The sequence below is a fragment of the Spodoptera frugiperda genome, chromosome 29 (assembly GCF_023101765.2).
Source record: "Spodoptera frugiperda isolate SF20-4 chromosome 29, AGI-APGP_CSIRO_Sfru_2.0, whole genome shotgun sequence".
Taxonomy (NCBI): Eukaryota; Metazoa; Arthropoda; class Insecta; order Lepidoptera; family Noctuidae; genus Spodoptera; species Spodoptera frugiperda.
In genome coordinates, this window is record NC_064240.1 from 4,706,876 (window position 1) to 4,719,037 (window position 12,162).

At 40.5% G+C, this 12,162-nt stretch overlaps 1 protein-coding gene across 3 annotated transcripts in view; it reads left to right on the top strand.

Moving 5' to 3' along the window:
- The window catches only part of LOC118268529 (uncharacterized), a 91,787-nt gene that overhangs the window by 43,002 nt on the left and 36,623 nt on the right, over positions 1-12,162 (top strand). For all 3 annotated transcript variants that reach the window (XM_035583061.2, XM_035583062.2, XM_035583063.2), the window contains one exon: positions 6,520-10,415. In XM_035583061.2, coding sequence (XP_035438954.1) covers positions 6,520-10,415 — 3,896 coding nt within the window. The remainder of the gene's footprint in view (positions 1-6,519; positions 10,416-12,162) is intronic.

The following is a 12,162-nucleotide window of genomic DNA, read 5'->3' on the forward strand; positions in this document are numbered from 1 at the left end:
GAACCCCTAGAGTTGCCAATTCGTGTAAGCAATCGGTCGTTGTGTCTAAGAGTTCTTTGAGCGCAACCGATGACTCACCCGCCATTTGTTTTTGGTCAAGTAAACGCCTGAGGATACTATTAGCTAAAAATCTCTTATTGTTATATCTATTATCTAACATAGACCAACATTTCTTATAATTAGCATGTGTAATAGGAATGTGTTTAATGAGTTGTGCTGCTTCACCTGACAACTGTGACCGTAAGTAATGTAAACGTTGAACATCATCCAAAGCTTCGTTACCATCAATTAATGATAAAAACAAATCTCTGAACGATGACCATTGTGTATATTGACCACTAAAAGTTGGGATAGATATTTTAGGTAATTTTGTGTTAGACAACCTTTTTGTTTGATGGTTGTTAGGTAAATCAACATCACTCGGTACAGATGCCTTAGATTTAGGTAGGGCATTTTTTAAATCTACTTTATCTATTATATAAAAATAAGTCGAGTTTTCCTTCCTGACGCTATAACTCCAGAACGCTCGAACCGAATTGCACAGTTTTGCATTCGTTGGAAAGGTCTCGGGCTCCGTAAGGTTTATAGCAAAGAAAATTCAAGAGAAAAGCAGGAAAACACGGAAAATCATTGGTGGCGAAACGGAGTTCGCTGGGTTTGCTAGTACTTTATAAAAATGTCCATAACATTCTCAAAAACATCATTTTGAACGTAACTGGTAGAGCTCAATTCCTTTTCTGTATAATTTTCCAAAAGTTCATCGTGTTTTTGTACAAATTGTTGATATTGCTTTTCTAATATTTCCAACCTCGAGTCAATGTATGCCTGATTGATTCTGTCTTTCGGTGACTTTTTAAAATTGACGTATCCTTTGTCAATACGACTTTTGAGGTCGTCTAACAATCTCAACTTAGCCTCCATGGTTGTAGACAAGATATCCGAACTTTTTCTTATACGTGAATGAAACTTTTTCTTAAGTCCAGACTGATGGAATTCTTCTATGTCTTTTACCAGCTGAATTTTTCTAAGTCTTTGAATTTATTGACTGTTCTAGGCAAAATCGGGCATAGATTCGGGGTCTCTTCACTTTTTTGGAAATTATTCTAAGTCCCAAGTAATTTCTTCTAAATTATTCTAAGTCCTGAACTTTCTTCTGAATTTTCTAAGTCCTAACTTTTTTCTAAGTCCATGAACTATCTAGCACTTGGGACGTTTAAATAAGGCAATGTACTCACAGTTTTTATGGCCACTTCACAAACACTATCTCACTTTACACAACTCCTTGCTCAGCTCTCCTTGGACTCCGCTCGGTTTTCTTCCTCTTCGACGACCGTTGGTTCTAATTTCCTCCACTAGAGGCACTTGTCACTGTACTATCACTATACTATCCGGCTCGAAGGACCTTATGTTTGGGTTGGCGCCACTGTCGCCAAAGAGGTTGAAGTAAAACGTCACACACTCGAACGAAGACATTTATTAAGACATTTTCTCTAGACTTATACTATTCCTTGTAACGTAACCATAGCTCGAATTTAAACCGGCGAACGCCATCTATCGAGCTATGGTACAACTCGTAAATATAAATAATTTATTATATAAAACTGTGCTACGCCTGAACACTATGGCTGTAACGCAACAGAGTGCATTATAATGTCTTCAGTGACTGGATAATGTAATAAATATAATATACGAGTAACAATAATGAGTTCAATGTTCTTCTTATCGGCCACCATTATCATCCATCATTAAATTATGTTTAACGTATTACCTGTATAAAAGTTCTTGTGACATTCTTCTAGTTTTTGCTTTGCCTATTCCCATTTAGCCCTCTTTACCTTAGCTTCATTCTCAACATAACCTGACGCCATTAATTAATCTCCTTAATTGTCTGCTTATTACTCTAACACGTGTAAATCATAAAGCCGTTCTAACTGCAACCTTAAACGTTTTTAGTGCGTTTCTGTGTTGAAATATGGCGCACCATAAAACCCCACTGGTTCAGAACTATCTGAAGCATCGAAGCGTTTATTAGCAGATAAGTCTCGTCCACGAGCACTAGAAAGTCTATCGATAACATCTGATCCACATATATTGTGTTTAGTTACATTATGTGAAACAATAGGATATTCAAAGGTAGCCTAAGTTAGCTAAGCGAACGGTTTCGTAATAAAACTGGTCTGAAACTAAACTATTTGCAGTTGTGAGGGTGTACCTCAGGGAGCCAGTTTCAAGCCATATCTGTAACTCTCAAATAATGTAAAATATATGAAGGCAATTTCACAGAAATCAAATAATCATTATTAATGTTTAGCTTCTGATAAATATGTACATTATGTACAAGCAATGAGAAAACCATTCAAGTTCATTGTACACATATAAATAAAGTTTAAATTCTCAACTAACGACGACGTCCATAATAAATCTTATGTTTAGGTAAATTCGCAAAGGGAAATTTCCAAAATATATTACTCACCGCGATGTAGCATGAAATCATGATTATGTGATTGGTATAAAACATTTTTTTCCTTTAAAGGCTTAGATTTTATGACGAGATTTGTGGTTTAGTTCGTCAAATGTAAGTCCTCTGACTCAAGATTAAAAGTTTGAAGTCTTTTGTTTCTTTCATTTGAACCATCTTTTATATTTCTCCATAAATTATCTGATAATGTATTGATGCTCTCAGCCTTGTCTTCAAACTAATATGTAGCTTCTAAACAACAGAATACTTTAATTAAACCCACATTACACCTTACTGCTAATACTTTCATCGTCCAACTTCAAACTGGTTTCAACTGCGATAAATCACTCAAGGCGCTTGCGATTGCGAAAGTGTTTAGCCTGGTCTAAAATAGGGCACTAGTTTTAAAGGATATGTTTGGAACTAGAGCTTTAAATGAAATAAAATTACCATCAGCATCAGCCGACAGAATGTCCATTGCGGAACAAAGGGTTCCTCCTTTGAAGATAAGGGTTGCCATAATCTCCACGTTTGGCAGGTGATTTGGAGATCTCAGCTATGTCACTACCAGTTTAGAGGTCTTTACTACTAAGGTTTGGTTGCGATTTTAGGTCCCGAGGGCCTGAAAGTAAAGTACATTGAATTAAGTAACATGCGGTAATGTTAAGGACATGTGCGAACTGTATCTGGTACGGCCTCGCTACCTCCTCGCATCCCACGTGCACCGAGTTAGGCAACCGAAGCCTTGAGCCGGCGCCAACGTATGCCCAGCTCTTACTTTCATTGTCCGTTTGAATGATAATTTGATTACAATGAGGCCATCCTATTGATGGTGTTTAATCCCTGAATGGATTAACCTTAATTTACCTGTTTGGGAAGCCTAAATGTCACTGGGCCAAGAAACTTGCATTGAGGTTAGGAATATTAGTACTACATACATACATACACGGCTGTCTCCCATGGTGGTAAGCAGAGTCAATGGAACACCAATTGCTACGATTCTTACATACCTCTTTCGCTTCATCGACAGTCGACATTGGTACTAATTTATGATAATGATGTGTGGTACAACTGCTTTTTCAAGTGTATAAATCAACGACTTGATTGAACCATTGACAAAGAATCACCTCTAATTTAACCTACCTCAATAGTTTTAATAGAACATTTCTCAGCTAAGACTAAAACCCAGACTGTACACCGACAATATCTCTTCGTAAGGATTCATAAACAAATTCCTCTTAACCGCACTAAATCAACACAAAAATCTTTGTTTGACATTTTTGTCCGACTGCCGTAAAAAAGAAGGTAATGTTGTTATTGCGTGCAATTATATTATTTACTTACGTAACAGACCGAAGATATGTATCTTCACGGTCTCATTGCGCTTTGAGGTCAGCTAGAAATGCATGCTATTTGCGGCCCTTGTGGGAACTGATAGCATGCGAGGCAAGGTAGTGAATTTTCGTTGTTTAGAAATGTGTATGTTCAAACATACAATTAAATATATATATTAAGTTGTTGGGGAATCGGAGATTGGGATTATTGAGAAGGGGGTAATTGGCCCTCCAGTAATCTCACTCACACAACGAAACACTACGCAAACGTTGTTTCACGTCGGTTTTCTGTGAGGCCGTGGTATCACTCCAGTCGAGCCGGCCTATTCGTGCCGAAGCATGGTTCTCCCACACTTAACTTTGCTTATAATAAAGCCATTACTTACCAGTACTGCATTTTTATTTACAAAGTGAAATAGAAATAGCAAGATGCCTCATGAACGTGTCACAAAAACCATAGCATGTTTACTATTAATACATAAGCGTACTCGTATTAGCTGTAATTATATTCACATCGTGTGCATGATGTTCTCTTAAAGGCAGTAGCGTGTTTATGTATTGCTATACAATTATAGGTAGGTACATACATATACGAAGATTAGCTTCGCAGATACTCGTATTGACACGTGAGTTGATTAGTGATTACACACACATTTACATGAATATCGTATAGCCACTTGAATGAGATTCGACTGAGAAAACCTTAAGCTAACCCTACGTAAATGCCACAAATCCAATAATCGTTTAGAAATTAAATCAAGTAATAAATTGCAACTTTAATAGGTTATAATGATTTAATTTTAACATTTCTAATGCTATTCTTCACAGAAAAAGTAAGGTCTGCTTAAGTCTGCAGAATTAAATAAAATGGCGTACAGCATTCCTTATTATCACTAGAGTATAGATGTCTTGCGCAATTTCTTTATTTTATATAAATTAGCAGAACAAACCTATAATTAGTGTTTATATCATTTATCATCAAAGTTAATAAATTAAGATGAACAATAAATATCTGATCGCAACATAGAAAGTTAATGTATGGCTTCAATAATAATGCTTATGCAGAAGATAAAAACGATTAGCGAAAACTTAATTGCTACAGCTATTATAAATAATTCCTACGTAGAACTTAGTTTCTTTGTCTACTTACTTTCAATGTATTTTCACGTGGAAACATCAGTTCATGCTTGCTTTACTGTTCTTAATATAATTAATCACAAGATTAACGACCTATATAATGAAGTAGGAAACCTTACGTGAATTAATTAAGCACTTATTTAATTTAGGATGAAACGTTGTTTTTTAATGGTATAAGCCAGTAAACGAGCTAACGGATCACCTGATGGTAAGCAATCGCCGCCGCCCATGGACACTTAAAACACCAGAGGCGTTACAAGTGCGTTGCCAGCCTTTTGAGATTTAGGAATTTAAGGGTTGTTGGAGATTAGGGAATTGGGAAGATTGGGAAGGAGGGTAATTGTGCCCATCTAACGGTTTGCTGAAAGATTTTAGGATATAAACCATTAAATGTCGCAATACCTGCTGTGATTGTATAGAAAATTTTCCTATGTATTTCTTCACCCTTATCTCAAGTTCAAGGGTTGGTGTAAAATTTTCTTTTACCATTTTATCTAATCAGTTATAAATAGTTATAATAACCACAAACTCTAAAAAGTATTGCCTATATTATACAATTCATATATTTTTTCTGTATCGCAAGAAAATCAAATGAAGAACTCGTAACCACTTCAGCCTTTACAAAATAGCTAAGAGCAACAAAAACCTTAAGTTTTTCTTAAATACCCATAAATGGTTGAATAGAATCTACTGCTTTGTTGATATAGGTTCGTGTAACACGTCGCTTTCGACTCACGACACGCGCTGCGCCGGCGCGGCTCGGGCCACCCATCCGTTGTGCTTTCTACAGATTCAATATTAGCATGATTGCAATCTCAAACATGACATTCCGGACTCTTGGACTAGCTGGTCTATTTCTATTGTTAGAACTTGGTGTGGTGTATACTTCTTTGCTGTAGAACGACTGATATCGACTTATTTTTTGGCTCATGAGTGAAAAATATCGAATTATGAAAAAATTGTGGGTTTGTGTATTATTATTTTTTAAGCTACTACTGCTTATCTCCTTGTTTTGAATTGTTAATCTAATTTAATCTTATCTCTTAACTACATTTTCATTAAGTATTCCTAGAATATTGCTATACCTAATTACCTACCTTTAGGTAATGTGTTATACCAGCGCTGATTACAAAAAATCTTAATGTGATGCAATAAAATCAAAGACTTGAATAATTTGTATAACGTGTGTATACCGTGGGTAAAACAATGCTTCACGTATAGTAAACAAAGATACTAACGCCTAATGGATTGCGTGCTACGAACAACCGCCAGACGATGCGTTGCTATAAAGAAAATGTAGGCGTTTGTTATTGTTTTACTTCACAATATAACTTGTATTACGAATAAAACATGCATAGGTAATAAAACACATACACACTTGAATAACAGGTTAGTGTATGTGTCCTATACAAGTTTTAGAACTGGTTTAATCTTACCTGTATAACGTGTTTTATTACAACTAGCAATCTTTTCTGGACAAGCGAAATAAGAGTTTATATTATTACATTTACCCTAAATGATGTTCAATATTTAGACGTAGTGTACGGCTAACTATAAACATCCATATTAATTTGTTGTTTGTATTTTCAGAGTGGGGCGTCAGCAGTGAACCGGGCGAGGCAAGCGAACCCGAGGCCGGTCGCATGCGTCCCGAGGACTACCGCCTCGTGTTCCTGAGCTCTGACTCGTCGTGTCGCGAAGACACGGAAGACTCGTCGTCCACGGCCTCTTCAGCCGCGCCGCCCGCGCCCGACGATTGTGATTGGGACTACTTCGAGCCGGGCGCGTCGGCGGCGCACCCCATCCCACCGCCTACCAAGCACGCGCCACAGGCTTGTCCGCGACCTTGCTCCTGCGGCGCAGAGCCACGAATAGTCGCGGTTCCAGTGCCAGTCCCTGTACCGGTACCCGCAGCTCTCTGGCCTGCCTTACTCGCCTTCCCCACGCAGACTCCACCCACGCCACACTGGAACACATACCCCGGCCTAGCGCCTCTAGATGCCGCAACCCTTGCACGGCTCACTACGGCCGCAGCCGTCGCCGTCACCGCCGCCGCCACTGCCACCGCCTCCGCTGCTGCACCACAACAAGTTAAACTCGAGATGACCACCGTTGAAAGGACTGATAAAGCGATACAATCCGAAGCGTCACAAGCGCCTGAGCCCCGCGATAACGATAACGAAGATAAGGGTATTGAACGGCCAGTTGAAAATGAGCCGTCAGTCGGAATCAAGGTGATCGCTGAGGAGGACTCCTTATCGTTGTTATCGGATCCATCAAATGCAATGCCGGATCATTTAGAAGCTGAGAAAGCTTTCCCCTCTTCAAATGAGTCTGCTGATTCAAGCGACTCGGAACAGGGAGGGGCACGAAGGAGTTACGACCTAACAAGCGGTGCTCCTGAGGAACCCGCGACATCAGATGAAGACTCTGATGACTCAGGAGGTGGTGGCGGACGATTTTCACGTGTGTTTGTTGTTAATCCAGCTGACTCATCTTCAGATCTAGAAGACAACGCTGACAGCAGCGGAATAGATTGTGATGACTCTTATGACAAGAAATCAGATAGTTTAGAAATAATTGCAGTTGAAATAGCTGAACAAAATGAAGTGAATGTGGGTGCCAACAACTCAAATGAAAGTTTTTCACCGATGTCAGAAAATTCTAATATTGTGCTAGTGGATTCAGTTAATTTTACTGAAGAGTATTCTGTTATACCGTATGAAAACAACAGTGATGACGACAGCAACAATGAAGGTATTAGACGATCGAATTTCTTCAAATTTTGTGACGAAAATATGTTACAAAGTGAAACATGCGAAAGATTTAACAGTTTTAATGCAAGTTGTAGCTCGAGCAGTAATGATCTAGATAAGAAAAATAACACAGATAGTGACGCTAATCGATATCACAGTATATCATCTGAAAACACCGACTACGATTCATTGGCAGACGTGAAAGTTAAGTTCTCGGTAGAATTAACTAACGACAGACATAATAATAATGAATTAATTTCCGCAGAAATTCAACCGGACTCATTAACAAAATTAGCGCCTTCACCCGAGCCCAACAACGATAATGTAAGTTCATCGTCCGCAGAAAAAATAGACCTGTTTAAAGGTATTGAACGCACTCTCAGTGAACTATTGAAGAAAGAATTAATGGAGGACCAAGAGGAGGAGAAAATGCATGGCGTCAGGCCGGTTTGCTCTGAGACGGAGGGGAGCGCGTGCGCACCTGCCGCGACAACAGTTTGCCGCTCGCGTACGGCCAGTGCGGACGGTTCCGCGCGCTTCACTAGCCGCGTTATGATAACGCACGACCGCGTCTCCGTTGTCACGTCAGACACGACGCGGCTCATGCGGGAAGTTATAGTGCACCACACCAATTCACAAAGTGAATCGGAACCAAACCCGGACGTGCAACAAGACGAAACTGACGAACGAATATCCGACGACGAAACGCCACAGCCTTCGGGCGGAGTGACTGTTGTTAGCAATGCCGACACTCTCTCAGCGGTCGTGTGCCTCGAGGAGGGGCTCGCTGACGATGATTCGTGGGTCGAGGACGTCAGCCACAATGAGGACGAGGCCACCTCACCCTCCGACTCTGACTCCGGGGATGAAACCTCCCTCCCTATGCGGGGAGAGGACTTCGCATACTGTAGACGTTCCATAGACTTCACTTTACACACCATCGTCGAAGAAAGTTGCGAAGAAAGCGAAACGGAACATACTACAAAAAAACCACGACCTATATCGGCCACGGAGTTAGAGAAGTACTTTTTCTTCGGTCTGGGTGACGGCAGAAATATTCGTGATGATGAAGAACCAGTGTCAGAAACGTCAAGTGTGTGTAGTGAAGGTGGTGAATCTATTGTTGATAACGAGCAACCGAAACGAAGTGGTGACAGTGATGATTTAGTCTCGTCACGGTTGGAAAAATATTTTCTCTCTGGTTTTATGGGATTCAATCAAGAAAGGCGTGATTCAGATGGTTCCGGAAGTGTGGGAAGTGATAGTGAGGGCAGACAAAGTCCTGAACAACGTAGAAAGCGGCTGGTTCGTGCCCGTGGGACCCCACGATCACATTCTAATTCACTCGATAACTTGTTAACGGGTGACGAACCATCTCAAGATAATCAGGAAGTCTCTGACGCTTCAAGTACTGAAACTGAGGATCGACACGACTCCTCAGAACGGCTCGACATGCAAGGCGAGTCTAAAAGGAAAAAACAAAACAAAAAGCCACGTGGATCACCCGCCGACGAACGAAGGCAATCAGCTGAGTTTGCAGAAGAAACACGTGACGATACTAGATCTGTCTCAGAAGGCGAAGATGGCAGATTATCACCGAGACCTGAATTCCCACCGCTTGGATCTGAACTATCTGAATCTAAAAAACAAACTAGTAGGGATAGTGGTTTTGTCGGCAGCTGCGACGATTTATTAAGGAATGGGGATTCTAGCTCCGATTTTACACGATCTCATGAACCTAAAATAGAATTAGAAGAAATAATTGAAGAAATCCGACCTGACATTGAAGAACGTGTGGAAGTTCCACCGTCATCCCGCCCGCCTCAAAGCCCGTTAGTACGTAAAGATAGCTTTAATAATTGGTCATCCGATGAAGAAACAAATCTAATGATGACAAAAATGCGACAGTTTTTCAAACAAATGATACACACAACCAATGTCCGAACATCTACACCGGCGTCATCGTCAGCGAATTCCGAAAGTTCTCGCCCCCCGAAACCACCTCAACTATTGTATTTTGAAAGTGAACTGACAAGATTAATGAAAACAGTTCCGGGTATCAGAGACGAAGAAGTGCGTGAAATTGTAGAGTATTTGTCAAGTGAAGACACATGGAGTGACTCATACGACTCTTCGGATTATGCTGGCTCTGATTTAGAGGGCACAACAGCTGGAACTCGGTCAGCGTTGAGAAAACAAATATCTGACAGTTGTCGCGAGATCATTGATGAATTCGACCGAGGAAATAACGACGCAGGATCACTGGAGCGGGATGCTGTTGGGGCGTACAGGAGGTTAGCAGCGACGCTGGGTCGCGCTGGAGAAGGGTCACCACCGTTATTTGGCAAAGTGATGCGGCATATAGGTGGCAGGCTAGTGGCATTAATGCACGAAGTGTCGGGCGGTGCATCGCCTAGTACAGATGATGATAGTGCGTCTGAGCCGGGAGCATTAGCGCGAAGTCGATCTCATGACATACTAGAGGCGACGGCGAGTAGGGGTAGTGTCGCGAGTGATTGTGAGAGGTTTTCGTGGCGTGGTAGCTTTGAATCAGCACTACTAGCAGCTGATTCTCGTGGCACGTTAGGCGGTGGTGGTGAGTCGAGGAGGTCACCTGCAGGAGCTGATCTTGCAGCACAGAAATCACATTCGCGGAGTTGTGGAGCGATCGGAGGCAGTGAGGATAGACTGTGGCGAGGAAGACGTCGCGCCTCCGCACCAGATGCTGAGGTAAGTCAATTGAATATGTCAAACAGCACGCAAACATAAAAACTATAACTACCTAAACATGCACACATAACACTAAACGGATACTAGAATGTATTTACATTATCTGTCACGTAAGTTAAAGCGAGTTTTTAAGAAATAACTACAAATGTTCAAGGCTAATTCATATTATCACTTTATATGGAACGCGGGTATTTCAAAAATGTCAATGTCATAGGTACATACCGATGCGATCAAGAGCGCACGCACTGTAGATAAAAGATTGCTTATGAGAGTTTAGAAATGTTAGTGAATCATATCTGATACGCATTCTTGTAAATAAATAAATATTTGACTGATAAAATGACCCTCAAATTTCCTAAAGTTATACATTTGTTTACAAAACATGTGTAGCTTTTAGAAACCACGCTAGATGTCGCAACATGTTAAATCAAAGTAAACAAAAATGATAATGTGAAGCCTCGAAACGCTATCAAGACTACTTAGAAACCGGTTTAATGTAAATATCGCTTTAATCTTGTGAAGAAAAACTGTAGGTTATGTTTTTTTTTCCTCTTACAAAGTGACACTTTAAGTAAACTATGAAGTTATACAATGTGATAGGGGTGGGACTTCTAACCCGTTAAGGCTGAGTACTACATCTAATTTTATCGACAAAAAATAATATGGGGGGTTGAAACACTAATTGAAAATATTGAAAAATAGTGATTGTTTCGTAAAAATAATTCACAAATGATTTTTTTTCTCACCAAAACATTATCAAACGTATGAAAAAAGTAATGAATTAGTTAGCCAAGGTTATTAGCTACCGTTTGTCGTTTTTTTTTGTTTCTACGATGCATATATATCTTTGATATCAAAAAAGTAAAAAAATATTAAAATAGCGATAATTTTTAGGGGGAGGGGAATCGACCCCTTCGACCCCCGACTTTTGTCGATAAAATTAGATGTAGAACTCAGCCTTAACGGGTTAGAAGTCTCGCCCCTATCACATTGTATAAATTAATTTGATTCTTTGTTCCATGCACTAGTGCAAGTCGTTGCAAATGTTGACCGTATTAACTGAGATGATCTATGAATGCACAGCTCAAACCACTAAACGGATCAGGCTGAAATGAAACTTTGTAAATTTTAAACTGATCTGGGCTGAAAGAAACGATTTTGACAAATTCCATTAACAATAAACTTCATAACGTTCAATATTTAAATAACTAGTTCAATATACGGTATACCTCGTGTTTAAAGCAAAACAAAACAAAAGTCACGTGTATTTGCGCAAATCAATTTAAAATACCCGCTATTGTTAGTAGTTTTTTTTTTTTTTTTTCAGGGGGAAAATGATATCCAATGACTTCTCTCGCCAGGGCAAAGCGAGAGGGAGTGTCAGACTCTTACTGACTAAAAACCACCCCGTTCCTAATCCTGCTTGTCGAGCCGGAGCCCCGGTAAACCCGCTAGGTAGTCCGCAGCTCCGGATTAAGCATCAGCTCTACTGGGCCCCATCTGTGGTGGTCTGATGGCTCTTTGACGCGCGGGCGGAACGCAACGCGTCGCACGCACGGGTCTGGTTCTGGTCGGGCGGCGAGCTACCCTTGCTCGCCGCCCGCAGACCCGCACTTACGGTGGCCGGAGATCGTCACGCGATCCCCGACGCCCGGAGTGTCTTTCGCGTCGGCTAGGGATTGTTAGTAGTTAGAGACAGTATTGACAAAAGTGTAGATAAAATTGCACCTGTATATTTTATTGTTAC